Source organism: Rhinatrema bivittatum, chromosome 3 (genome assembly GCF_901001135.1).
Source record: "Rhinatrema bivittatum chromosome 3, aRhiBiv1.1, whole genome shotgun sequence".
NCBI lineage: Eukaryota > Metazoa > Chordata > Amphibia > Gymnophiona > Rhinatrematidae > Rhinatrema > Rhinatrema bivittatum.
The window spans coordinates 278,386,003-278,399,619 of record NC_042617.1 but is presented as its reverse complement, the minus strand read 5'-3'; the positions used below and the strand labels follow the sequence as shown (position 1 = coordinate 278,399,619).

The 13,617-nt window shown below is 48.6% G+C and overlaps 1 protein-coding gene across 3 annotated transcripts in view; it reads left to right on the top strand.

Annotated features, from left to right (window-relative positions):
- DGKA (diacylglycerol kinase alpha) overlaps positions 1-13,617 on the top strand; it is a 221,483-nt gene that overhangs the window by 177,135 nt on the left and 30,731 nt on the right. For 2 of the 3 annotated variants that reach the window (XM_029594769.1, XM_029594770.1), the window contains 10 exons: positions 3,724-3,810; positions 9,555-9,628; positions 9,778-9,852; positions 9,982-10,067; positions 10,367-10,456; positions 10,647-10,807; positions 11,270-11,334; positions 11,921-12,011; positions 12,749-12,941; positions 13,269-13,389. In XM_029594769.1, coding sequence (XP_029450629.1) covers positions 3,724-3,810; positions 9,555-9,628; positions 9,778-9,852; positions 9,982-10,067; positions 10,367-10,456; positions 10,647-10,807; positions 11,270-11,334; positions 11,921-12,011; positions 12,749-12,941; positions 13,269-13,389 — 1,043 coding nt within the window. Of the gene's footprint in view, positions 1-3,723; positions 3,811-9,554; positions 9,629-9,777; positions 9,853-9,981; positions 10,068-10,366; positions 10,457-10,646; positions 10,808-11,269; positions 11,335-11,920; positions 12,012-12,748; positions 12,942-13,268; positions 13,390-13,617 lie in introns of those variants that run through there. The other variant, XM_029594771.1, reaches the window with a different exon arrangement.

Here is a 13,617-nt window from a genome sequence, read left to right as displayed (position 1 = left end):
AATTATTATGGATAATTTTTCATCTACAGCTTCTACGAAGTCCATACTCAGCTGCCAGCCAACAAGGAAAGTTAGCTGAATAAACTTATCTGGCTCTACAGCTATCCTAAAGTTATCTGGCTATGATAGCTGGATAACATTGAAAATTAGCGTTATCTGCCTCGGACCACTCCCAGACCACCCCTGATATAGCTGGATACGTTTTCAGCTAGCTAAAATCTTGCCCAGCTATGTCAGGGATGGTCAGATTGGCAGGATTTTCAAATCTCCAAAGTTACAAAGCTGGAGAAAAGAAGGAAAAATAACATACATTATTCATAATGGATCTTCCCTCACATTAGAGTTTAATAATCGTCATCATAATAGACACTACCAATTATGAACAAGGCAATGAAGGTTAACAATCATATGGCATCCTTACTTAATGTTCCATACGAACCAAACAATTTTTAATAATTTTTTATGCAATTAAAAGACTTATCTTGATACTTCTATGAAGTCCAACACCCTGACACAGACCGCATTTCCAAACAATGTTTCTGCATTAGGGGGGCCATCAATCTCTCTGTGTCTTTATAAATTGTGTATATGATATTTTTCTAAAATAAAATAGAAACTATTAGATATAAACATTAAAAAAATATAAGAGGTCTGTAGACTTTCACCCATTCTTGCAGGCATACCGCACTCCGTTCAAACCACAGTGTCTAATGTCAGTTTTGGCACCAAAAATCTCAAAACCGGAAGTGTCTCTAAACTGGTTTCTGCATTAAATATATAAATTCAAATAAAAGTGTACCATTTCATCTCTAAGTTTAGTCCACAAGGCGCAAGAGAGTTAAGAAAATATGTCCAGAACTGTCCACGTACATTTAGGTGGAACTCCCGATCTCCCTCTCTTGGTGACTCATTGATATGTTCCAATACGCCCCAGCCTAAATCTGCAAACGAGCGATTGTTTTCCAAACAACGACTAACCAGGGGGGACTTGTTCTTTCTTTAGTGGTAAGACAGCTCTTGTGCTCTCTCAGTCGGATCCGGACCTTTCTTTTGGTTCTACCTATGTACACATTCAGGCAAAGGCATTCGATAAAATATATCAAAAATGATGACTTACAGTCTGTGGATGATGATAATATAAATGTGCGACCAGACAGAGGGTCACACCAACTAGTGCCTGTAATGGTAGTTGAACAAAAAGAACAATTCCCTCAGCGTTTGATGACCCTTCAGAGGATCCCTTTGTACTTGTTCTGCTGTAGGGAGATAAGAGTACCACTAAAGAAAGAACAAGCCCCCCCAGGTTGGTCATTGTTAGGAAAACAATCGCTCGTTTGCAGATTTAGGCTGGGGAGTATTGGAACATATCAATGAGTCACCAAGAGAGGGAGATCGGGAGTTGTGCCTAAATGGACGTGAACAGTTCTGGACATATTTTCTTAACTCTCTTGCGCCTTGTGGACTAAACCTAGAGATGAAATGATACACTATTATTTGAATTTGTATATTTAATGCAGAAACCAGTTTAGAGACACTTCTGGTTTTGAGATTTTTGGTGCCAAACTGACATTAGACACTGTGGTTTGAACGGAGTGCGGTATGCCTGCAAGAATGGGTGAAAGTCTACAGACCTCTTATATATTTTTTAATGTTTGTATCTAATAGTTTCTATTTTATTTTTGAAAAATATTGTATACACAATTTATAAAGACACAGAGAAGATTGATGGCCCCCTGATGCAGAAACATTGATTTGAAACGCGGTCCGTGTCAGGATATTGGACTTCATAGAAGTATCAAGATAAGTCTTTTAATTGCATAAGAAAATTATAAAAGATTGTTTGGTTCATATGGAACATTAAGTAAGAATGCCATATGATTACGAACAAAGCAATGAAGGTTAACAACAGGTAGTGCCCATTATGATGGCAATTATTTAAAGTCCAATGTGAGGGAAGATCCATAGTGAATTGAATATAGGATTTTCAAATCCCCATGTTTTGTCTGGCTAAGTGCCAGTCTTAGCCAGTCAAATGCACTGAACATGGACTGCTACTTATTTTGCAAGGAAGGCCCAGGTTCACTAATGCAGGTAAGTTAAGTGGCAGCCTGGAATGCTCGTTATATTTTCTAGAAGTACTTTAGGATGGTCAAGTGGTTTTGACTGATGGGTGATCCACACTGCTCAGGTTTTGCTCAGTAAAGTGTTGCTTTGGTAAGGCCCAAGAGTTCCAGGGTGTCAGGGAGAATATTACAGAATGGGAACATCAGCTTACCTGTGCCTGTTCCTGTTCTGTTAATTCTCCACCCTGCTGCCAATCTGCAGCAACCCTCCCTGTGCATTTCTCTTGCTGTCCTATTAGTTGGAGATTATTAGTAAGGATGTGCATTCATTTTGTTATGCGCATAACTTGTAGACTTTATAGTACACACATAAAAAAAATGGATAGTGTGTGCATAACTTGAGCTATTAAAAATACATGCATACTATTCATTATGCGTGTACTATAAAGTCCACGAGTTACGCGCATAACTCCAGAACAAATGAAACAAATGCACATCCCTGGTTATTAGTGGCTCTCTGCTCCATTTTTATCGTGCGTTGTTGTGGAAAGTATCTCATCTAGGATTGATCATGTGAGAGGGACACCAAGTCACATGGTGCTGCTACTGGAAATCTCATGAGATTTCATTGGTCTGCTGTCTGCAGTGGGATGGAGAATACCGGATGGTTCCCATTAGCCCATCATCTAAATTGAGACTGATGCTGTCTGCGGATGGAAGTCTATGCCTTCTCCCATATATTTTAGTAACATTGAAAATGTCTTTAATCCATAGGCATACATTGGAACAATTTTTTATCTGCAGTGCAGAAAACCCCTTTTGATCCTTGTTTATATGTCACAGGATACTCTCTGCAAGCCCTTGACTTACTGTGTGTTTCCCAGAAAACACAGCTCAGAGCCAGCTGCTTGCAGCAAGCAGTGTCTTTATCCTGTGCAAAAATGTTCACATCACACCTACAGATTGCATTTCCTATCCCAACGTACCAGGACAACCCAGTTATGTAAAGTACCTTCTGCCAAGATGCATTTTAGCTGCACATTCCTAATCCGTAATTAAAGGCTCCAGGCATCTTTGCACCTGAGTCTGGGTAAACCCTCTCCCAGCTCCCTGCCCGTCTCCCTCTCCTGGCAGTTACTTCTGCCCTTATGAATCACATAGCTTCCTTGCAGTACTTCTCTAATTAGCTGCATTCCCAAGTTATTGCCACCCTCTTCTGTGGCCAGTACCTTCCTCCTGACTGGTTCTTGGCCAAGGCGCTCTAAACTACATTTCCCAGCAGCCCTCTGCTGCTTGTTTCTCCAGTTTTTACAATTTCTGTTCACTACCCTTTAAGACAGTGTTCCATCTGGAGTTCCCTCTAGATCTCTCTCTGCCTTCCAGACACTTTTAACTGTCTCATCTCTCCAGGCTGCTCCTGTTTGTGTGAAACACTTGTTTCATCACTGAATAATATAAATCAACATTCCCATACTTCAAACAAACAGCGCTCCTGACTCTGAGGTGGCACAGAAAACTAACAACCCCTGTGAGGATTTTTCATGGCTTCCCCTGATTTACACTAGAATGGGGTAGGAGGAGAAAGGATATCCCGCAGCTGCATCCCGACTGTGTCTCTGTTGCTGACAACGGTTTCTCAGGCTGCTGTTTTTTGTTCCAGGGGAGGCAGAACAGCCAGAAGAATGGTGGGGTGAGCTCAGAAGAGACATGTTTGACATTCAGAACCCCCGACGGGCAAGCACTGCGGGTATGTACATCATTACCGGTGACTCTGTGCCAGCAAGCTGTATCTGTCCTCAGGGACGGCTCCCATCACAGTATCACAGTGGGGAGGTGGATGGGGGGAGGGAGGTGTGACAAAGAAAGAAGGGGGCTGTACCAAATATAGGGGGTTCCCTGTACGTACCTTGATCAGTCCAGACAGTGGGTTGAGCCTCCTGTCCAGCAGATGGAGACACAGAAAAACTGAAAGGGTATCCTATATCAGGACAGTGCTCACCCTGCGTCCCTTCAGTATTTCTTTATCTCCAGCAGATGCAGATGGCAGACCATGCAGCTCCCCTCTAGACAGCTAGATTGTTTGGGAAAGTCTACTTCCTCCCTCTTTCTATCTTATTTGGATCAAGCAAGTACTTAATTTCTAGTTTCAGTTTAAAAAAAAAAAAAAATCTTAAAGTTTTAATTTCTTGTAGGGAGCAACAGTGTTTGCTCCTTGCTCTTACTGGGTGCCTAGGGGGGCTTTGCCCCTTGAGATCCCTAGCCTAACACCCTACCCGGTGACCTGCCTGGCTATAGGGGTGAAACTGATGGTCCAGTCCCTCCCCCGCACAGACCCAGAGACGAAGCATACCTCGGGTCTGCCCAGAGAAGTTCATTCCTCTGCTTCTTCAACTTTACTAACAAGTTAAAAAAAAACCAAAACCTTCCATGGGGGAAAGAGCAGGTAGCTGAACCTTTCACTTCCCTGCTCTCAGCCAGGCACAGGCGATTCTTGCCGTCTCACAGGTTGCAGATCTTCCCCTCCCCCTCTATGCCTTGCGGCTCTCCCGCAAGGGAGTGTGTTCTCGATGCTTGAACGGAGGGAACAGCTCCTTTGCATCGGAGAGATCAGCTGATCGTTCCCGGCCCGGCAGACACACTGCAATGACGGCCCCTTTCCTGCAAACCGCGGGACCGGTGGCCATTTTGCCTCCAAATCTCGCTGAAGATTCTAAGCCTGATTGGGGCAGGGACCCAATTTTTCCTCACTCCCCCCCCTCCCCCCCATTTAAGCCCCGTGGACCCCCCAGATGCCAGTTCTGATCCAGGCAAATCTCCAGGGTTTTTTTCAGCTGATTTTGTTCTCCTCATGCATAAGGCTTATGTTGCCAGCCTTCTACAACAGGGTGACCCACCAGATCCTCAGCTGCCTGCCTGCCCTCCTCTTGCCATGGTCCCTAGATCGGCTGCAGCGCAGGGGCCCTGGACCCCAGACTCTCAAGGGGCGAACCGGGTTCGGGTGGTCCCAGGGGTTCCGGTCCCTCCGGCCCCCACTGATCCGCCCACTCCAATACCGGACCCCGACCCGGATGCCGATGTCCTCGCTCTGAATCCACCAAGAGAGGAGGACGACCCCAGGGTGTTGCGTCTCTTCCAGCGTGAAGAGCTGGATCCGCTTATACCCCATGTTCTGGCCGAGTTGGGCTTCGATGTCCCTCCAGAGGGCAACGCGTCTGCCGCAGCTCCTAGCAACGTTGACCCAGTCCTCGCCGGCCTGAAGGCACCCCCGCGCACCTTCCCTTTCCATCTGATGCTAATGCAGTTACTGCTCTGGGAATGGGAGAAACCGGTTTGCTCGTGGGCAGAGCCATGGACAAGCTGTACCCGCTTCCAGACCCGTGTGTGGATGTGCTCCGGGTCCCTAAGGTGAATGCCTCGGTCTCTGCTGTCACAAAGTGCACTACTATCCCAGTTGTTGGGGCGACTGCGTTGAAAGGTCTTCAGGATCGCAAATTGGAGGTCTTCCTCAAAAGGATTTTTGAGGTCCTAGCGCTTGGGGTCCAGGCGACAGTCTGTAGCAGTCTCATGCAGCAGGCAAGCCTTAGGTGGATTCAACAACTACTCAGCACCCAGGATCTCCCGTCTGCGGAGGCAGAACAGGCAGAGCTGCTGGAAGGCGCCATTGCGTATGGGGCAGATGCCCTCTATGATCTTCTCAGGGTGCAGGCCAGAGCTATGGTTTCGGTGGTGTCCGCTAGACGTCTCCTCTGGCTTCGTAATTGGGCAGCGGACTCCTCTTCTAAATCAAGGTTGGGCACTCTCCCATTCAAGGGTAAGTTGCTCTTCGGGGAGGACCTGGAGCAGCTTATTCAATCTCTTGGGGACAATAAGGTGCATAAGCTCCCGGAGGACCGCCCTCGGAAATCCAAATCCTTTTTTTCCTTCGCACTTTCAGTTCAGGGGTCAGCGCAGGTACAACAAGCCGAAAGGGGCTGCCCAAGACCCACCTCCACTAGATTCCAGTCTTGGTCTCACTCCTTTCGTGGCCGACGGCAGTTCCGGGATATGAACCCTTCAGGTTCCACCTCAAAGTCTTCCCAATGAAATGCAGCCGGCCCATTCCTCCGCTCCCACCTTAGGTGGACGTCTGTCCCTTTTTCTCGAGGAATGGCCCTACTTCACTTCGGATCAGTGTGTCCTCGATGTGATCACCAATGACTACGCGTTAGACTTTCCTTGGGAACTCCCCGACCGCTTTCTAATCTCTCCCTGCGGCTCTCAGAAGCATCCAGCGGTGTGCCAGTCTCTGGACAGGCTACAGGAGCTCGGGGCCTTAGTCCCTGTACCCCTGGAGGAACAGGGATCCGGCCAGTATTCCATCTATTCGATATGCCCAAAAAGGACGCCTCCTTCCGACCAATCCTGGACCTCAAGAGGGTCAACCGAGCTCTCCGGGTGCCCCATTTTCGGATGGAGACCCTGTGAGCGGTCATAGCGGCGGTTCACTCAGGCGAATTTCTGGCCACTCTCGACTTGACAGAGGCTTACTTGCATATCCCAATCTGCCACGACCATCAGAAGTATCTTCGCTTCGCTATTCTGGGACACCACTTCCAGTTCCAGGTGCTTCCGTTCGGCCTGGCCACTGCACTGTGTACATTCACCAAGGTCATGATAGTGGTGGCGGCCTCCCTCTGTCGGGAGGGAGTCCTGGTCCACCCTTACATGGACGACTGGCTCATCCGGGCCAAGTCGGAGAACCTGTGCACTGCAGAGGTCTACAGGATCGTGACTTTTCTCTCCTCCCTCGGGTGGATTGTCAACTTCTCCAAGAGTCACCTCAAGCCCTTCCAGGTCCTGGAATTTCTAGGAGCCCATTTCGACTGCCTGAGCACCGGGCACTCAAGCTCATGAACCAGGTACAACATCTATCATCTCTTTCGGTACTCACGGCCTGGGACTATCTCCAGGTCCTGTGCTCCATGGCTTCCCCATAGATCTGGTTCCTTGGGCTTTTGCACACATGCGTCCGCTACAGAAAGCATTGCTGTCCCGCTCCAAGCCGGTCTCTCAGGAGTTCCAAACACCCCTACCGCTCTCAGACTCTACCATTGCCAGCATGCAGTGGTGGCTTTCACTCGCCCATCTCTTGCAAGGAGTGCCATTGGAGACACCCCAGTGGATTGTTGTGACGACGGATGCCAACCTCTCCGGCTGGGGAGCGGTGTGTCAGCACCAGTCTACACAAGGACGGTGGTCTCCTGTGCAATCCCGATGGCACATCAATCGTCTGCGCAAGTGGGGAGTTCCTCACCTCGACCTGATGGCTACCCTGAACAACGCAAAGGCTCCCAGATTCTTCAGCCACAGACAGGAGAACTGCTCGGAAGGGGTGGATGCCCTGGTTCTTCCCTGACCTCACGACGTTCTTCTTTACGTGTTCCCACCTTGGCCTCTGGTGGGAAAGGTACTCAGAAGGATAGAACTCCACAAGGGGCCGGTCATTCTTGTAGCGCCAGAATGGCCTCGGAGATCGTGGTTTGCGGACCTGGTGAACCTTGCAACTGACGGTCCTCTTCGCCTGGGTCACCTCTCAAACCTGCTCCGCCAATGACCAGTATTTTTCGATCAGGCAGATCGCTTTTGTCTAGCAGTCTGGCTTTTGAGCGGCAGCGCCTGAGAAAGAAAGGATATAAGGAGGAAGTTATATCCACTCTCTTGTGGGCACAGAAGACCTCTACCTCTCTCGCTTATGTCCGCGTATGGAGAGTGTTTGAGAATGCATGTGCTGAGTCCGGAGTCCAGGCGCGCAATGCTCCAGTGTCTCAGGTTCTTTCTTTCCTGCAGTCTGGTCTCTCCAAAGGTTTGTCTTTCAATTCTCTGCGGGTGCAGGTTTCGGCCCTCGGTTCTCTCCTTGGGCATATCAATGGTTCCGCTTTGGCAACTCATCCGGATGTCATTCGCTTCCTTAATGAGGCCACACATTTAAACCCACCTGTCCGGCCTACTTGTCTGTCCTAGAGCCTCAATTTGGTGCTTCAAGCCCTTTGCGAGGCGCCTTTCGAAACTCTCCGGCGGGCCATGCTTAAATACCTCACTCTTAAGACAGTATTTTTGGTCTCTGCTCGGCCAGGAGTGTGTCCGAGCTCCAAGCCTTGTCTTGTCGGGAGCCCTTTCTCCGCTTTTCTGACTCAGGTGTTTCCCTCAAGACGGTGCCATCCTTTCTTCCAAAGGTCGTGTCTTCTTTTCACGTCAATCAGTCAGTGGAGCTTCTTGCCTTTTCTCCTGAAGACATTGCACGCACGCCTGGCGGGGACCTCAGGCGTCTTGATGTAAAGAGAGTCCTACTCCATTATTTACAGGTTACTAACGAATTTCGCATCTGTGATCTTCTCTTTGTCCTATGGAGCAGACCAAATAGAGATAACAAGGCCTCTAAGGCTATAATTGCTCACTGGCTGAAAGAGGCCATTGCGTCGGCTTATATCTGTTGTGGCCGGTCGGTTCCGGAGGGTTTGAAGGCCCATTCTTTGCGTGCGCAATCTACTTCTTGGGCGGTGAGTCAAGTCGGTCTCTCCTCAGGAAATCTGCAGGGCAGCTACTTGGAAGTCTCTGCATACTTTTGCTCGTCATTATCGCCTCGATGTCCAGGCAACAGTGTTTGGCTCCTTTGGCAGGCAGGTGCTTCGAGCGGGTTTGTCTCGATCCCACCCTCTTTCGGGAAGCTTTGGTACATACCACTGTCTGAACTGATCCGGGTACGTACAGGGAAAGGAAAATTGGTTCTTACCTGCTAATTTTCGTTCCTGTAGTACCACCGATCAGTCCAGACTCCTGCCCGGGCTGTGGTTTCTTTTTGATTCGTCCGCTCAAAGGTTTTTTCCTTTTTTGTTTGGTTCTTAACAGCATTTTGGATCCAGTTACTTCCTATCAGAACTTCAAGGCACCGGAAGTATTTCTCACCTGGATATATATGTAAGAGCGGTTCTTTCATGTTTTGATAGTTCACATTACATGTTGGTTGTTACTTGCTTGATCTTCTACTGGTTAAATTTACCTTTTCTTGCTTTGATAACGTTTATACTGAAAGGATGCAGGGTGACATTGTCATATAGGATACCTTTTAGTTTTTTCTCTATCTCCATCTGCTGGACAGGAGGCTCAATCCACTGTCTGAACTGATCCGTGGTACTACAGGAACAAAAATTAGCAGGTAAGAACCAATTTTCCTTTAATGAAGGGGGGAGGGGCAGAAAGCGAGATCACTGCTCCCATGGGATGGAACTCCAGGTTGGGACGGGTTTCAGGGGACTTTAAAAGGCTCAGGACATCACTCCATCATGTGTCTCTGGACCTGCAGTTGCTGACACGGCTCTCCTTTGGGTTTATTGTGACCATGAAATCCTGAAGGCTTTGCTTTCCGTGGCAACAGTAGTGCTTGACATGCGCTTTAATTAATTAATGGATCTGTTCATTTTGGTCCCTGAATTGGTTTGTGGTGTTTCTGTGCAGATTATTCCAGTCCCAAAGACCCATCCGCTGCTGGTTTTTGTGAACCCAAAGAGTGGGGGAAAGCAAGGAGAGAGGTAAGCAAGGGAGGAGAGAAGCCTGTGGTCAGGGTATTCTTCTGCGTGTCCTTGCCTCGTCCCAGGGTCTCTGTGTAGAGCACACATAAATGCAGGCAAGTGCCACTTAACTGAGGCTTACACTGTCTCTTGATCATTTTTTTTGGTAGAGTTTTTAGAAAATTCCAGTACCTGCTGAACCCGCGACAGGTTTACAACCTTGTAAAGGGGAGCCCAGCCGTAGGGTAAGCATCTCTGTGTTACTGTCAGTCAAATGCTGAGGTGAGGGTGGAGGGGTGTGAGGGTTGGGGGAGACTGAGAGAAAACAGGAGGAGGGCCGGGCTTTGTTCACTCTTAGTTTCTTTTGCTTCCAGGCTGAACTTTTTCCGGGATGTGCCGGATTTCCGCGTCTTGGTGTGCGGCGGAGATGGCACAGTGGGATGGATCCTGGATGCCATCGGTCAGTGAGTGATCCAGATTGCTGTGACTTGAAGGAGGGGATGGGGCAAGTTTCTTGACGCAGTGAGCTAGGAATTTCAGAGACTTAAACGAAGTACGGGGGGAGGGGGGGGAGGGGGCTGGACTGCCCCTAAAAGCCTGGAAAGAGCCAAAGAGGGAAGAACATTCAGTGAGCCCAGCTTCATCCAGTGGGAAAATACCAGCCCCAGCTCTCACTGGGGCTGGTTTTGGTTCTTTGCTTTTTCTAATGTTTTCATATTATCATTCCTCTCACTTTCTCCCTCATTTCCTTCTTTCCAGATAAGGCCAATCTGCCCTGGAGACCGCCTGTGGCAGTGCTTCCCTTGGGGACTGGCAATGACCTTGCTCGCTGCCTGAGGTGGGGAGGAGGTAAGAAATGCACAGGCTAAGGGCAGTAAGTGGCTCTTGAATGTGATTTAAACCCCGTGAGAACAACCTGTGGTCCTCCGTGGTCCCAAGGTGGTGGCGGGGGTGAGTCAGAGGAAGGCTGTGCTTTTATCTCTGAAAGAAGTAGTTGATGGGGACCCTGATCAAGTAGTGGTTTGCTTCTTCTTTGCAGGATACGATGGGGAGAACCTGAACAAGTTCCTAAAGGATATCGAGATCAGTACGACCCTCCTGATGGACAGGTGGAGCATTGAGGTTGTTCCTGAGAATCCTTTGGAGAAGGGAGACCCTGTGCCATATAAGATCATTAATAACTACTTCTCCATTGGTGTGGTAGGTATCTGGGTCTCTCATGCCTCGTTTTCAGGTTTTGTACTCCCAAATTATATATACTCTGAGAGTCTATGCTTCAGTTATTGGTTCCCATTTTTTGCAATATATGTATTTTGAAAAGGAACTTTAAAGGCTACTGTAGACCAGTGGCAGTTCTCTTACTATAGTACTAACATTGGCTAAAGTAGAACTGGGACTCAGATGTAATGGAAGTCAAAGCTACAGAGGTCAGGGTAAGGGAGGAGTGGCCACAGAACCTGCGGTGCTCAAGCAGATGATGGCAGTGCCGTGTATTCCACTGGCACTGCCGCCTGGGCACTGCCTGCTCGCCTGAATTCCCAGTGCTGGCTGACACCGAAGGTGAAGGAGAGGAAAGATCAGAATCGGAGCCAGCGGACGGATCATGTGATCCTCCCATTCCTTGTGGGCTGATGCATCTGCACTTTCTTGCCCCCTCCCTAGGATGCTTCGATCGCTCACAGGTTCCATATAATGAGGGAAAAATACCCAGAGAAATTCAACAGCAGGTAAGTACAACACAGCAGCAGAATGTGAAGGCTAGGGGAAGGAGGACTAAACGTGTTATCTGTCTCACTGCAGGAGTGTTATGTGGTGAGCTAAGTGCTGGAATAGCATGGGGAGCTGCAGGGCAGGATTGAGCTGCATTGGCAGAACTGTGTGTGTGTGTGTAGGGGGGTCTCAGCACTGGAATAGCAGGGGCTGCTGTAGGGCATGATTGAGGTGATTGGCAGAACTGTATGGGGGGGCGGTTGTCTCACTACTGGAATAGCAGGGAAGAACTAAGGTGCATTGGCAGAGCTGTGTATGGGTTCTCAGGACTGGAATAGCAGGAGGTGCTTCAGGGAAGAACAGAAGTGCATTGACAGAGATGTGTGTGGGGGTGGACGGGGGTGGACTGGGGACCCTCAGTACTGGAACAGTAGGAGGTGCTAAATGACAGGACTGAGGTGCATTGGCAGAGCTGTGTATGGGGAAGCTTGCTGAGTGCTTGCCTGCATAGATCCAGTACTTAGACAATAAAAGTCTTTCGCTTTTATTAGCTCTTGATTTAGTAAAAGAAAAAATATTTAAACAGTTCTTTTTTTCATATAGAATGAAGAACAAATTGTGGTATTTTGAATTTGCCACCTCTGAGACTATTTTTTCCACCTGTAAAAAACTTAAGGAATGTATAAGTGTTGAGGTGAGCTAGTTTTTCATGGTTTCTTCCAGCACACACACACTCACTGCCTTATTTCAGTGCCCTTATAACATTGGTTTTTGCCCAGTGCTCCCTCACCATTGCCTACAACGCCTTCTGCTGGGAGAGGCTGGGACTGCAGGAGCTGTGAGCTCCTCCACAGCCAGTGCTCTTGCACCATTCCCTACAGCACCTCCTGCTGAGAGAGGCTGGAACTGTGAGGTCCTCCACAGCCAGCGCTCCTGTACCATTCCCTACAGCACCTCCTGCTGGAGAGACTGGGATTGTGAGCTTCCCCACAGCCAGTTCTCCTGTACCATTTCCTGTAGCACCTCCTGCTGGAGAGACTGGGACTGCAGAAGCTGCGAGTACCCTGCTGCACCCCTCCCCCATAACTAATGCTCCTGTACGATTTCCGACAGCACCTCCTGCTGGAAGTGACTGTAACCAGAGTTGTTAAGGTCCCTCAGATGCTCTTTCTTTCATCCTGATTGATGAATATTATTGTATCAGTGTTTGTTATATGGATGAGTGGATTTATTTTGGGCTACATAAGCTGCAGAACGTGAAGCTTTATGGTGCAGTAGGCCCAGTTAGAGCAAGTTCAGATTGAGTTAAAAGCACAAAATACAGGAGGAAGCTTTTGGGCCAAAAAAACAAAAAAGTTAATGAGAGCAACACAGTTTGAGTTGGTTTAAGGGTTTATAGCTAGCCCATGCTTTTCTTGCCTCTGTTCTCAGTGCCTTGGAATGACCCTGGACCTCAGTAACTTGTCGCTGGAAGGCATTGCCATCCTGAACATTCCTAGCATGCATGGTGGCTCCAACCTCTGGGGAGAGACGAAGAAACCATTAGGGGGGTCATGGAAACCAGTCCGCCGGGGTCTGCCCGAGGTGATCACCGATCCTGATATCCTCAAGTTATGCGTTCAAGGTGAGAGTGATCCTGGGCATGAGGTGGGGAGTCCTGCGAGTGAGAAGCTGGTGAGAGGGTGCTGGGAATAAAGGAGGTGCCTTCCCTACAGCCTTAGATCCCTTACTCCAGTCACATTGGCTGGAAGCAGAATCCCCAGGCTTCCTGTGTTTAGCTGAATTTTACGCTGTCTGAATGACATCCAAGCATTCTGGTGAAAGGAAGTACGAAACTGCACCCCCTACCCCAGTACCGTGTGTCTTTGGTCATGAAAGTGCATTAAAGGGCTCTGTGACCCTTTTGCTGAGGATGATTGCACTAATACTTCCTCTTTCTCCTCTTTTCCAGACCTGAGTGATAAGCGCTTGGAAGTTGTTGGCCTTGAAGGCGTGATTGAGATGGGACAGATTTACACAGGATTGAAGAGTGCTGGCAAACGACTGGCAAAGTGCTCTGAGATCATCATCCGGTGAGTGCCACACTCTCTGTACTGGGACTACTGGTCCCTATCCAGTAAGTGCTCCCTGTACGGGATGTCCTGTGGCTTAGAATGGATCTCCGCGCCCAGGGGCCAATACATTTGTGTGGCCTCCCCTGCGTCTTTCCCTTCCCACCACCACCATCCTCCTTGTAGAAATGCTTAAGGTCACAGCCTTTTCTCGCCTTTCACCTGCTTGCGGCTGAAAAAAAATACAAA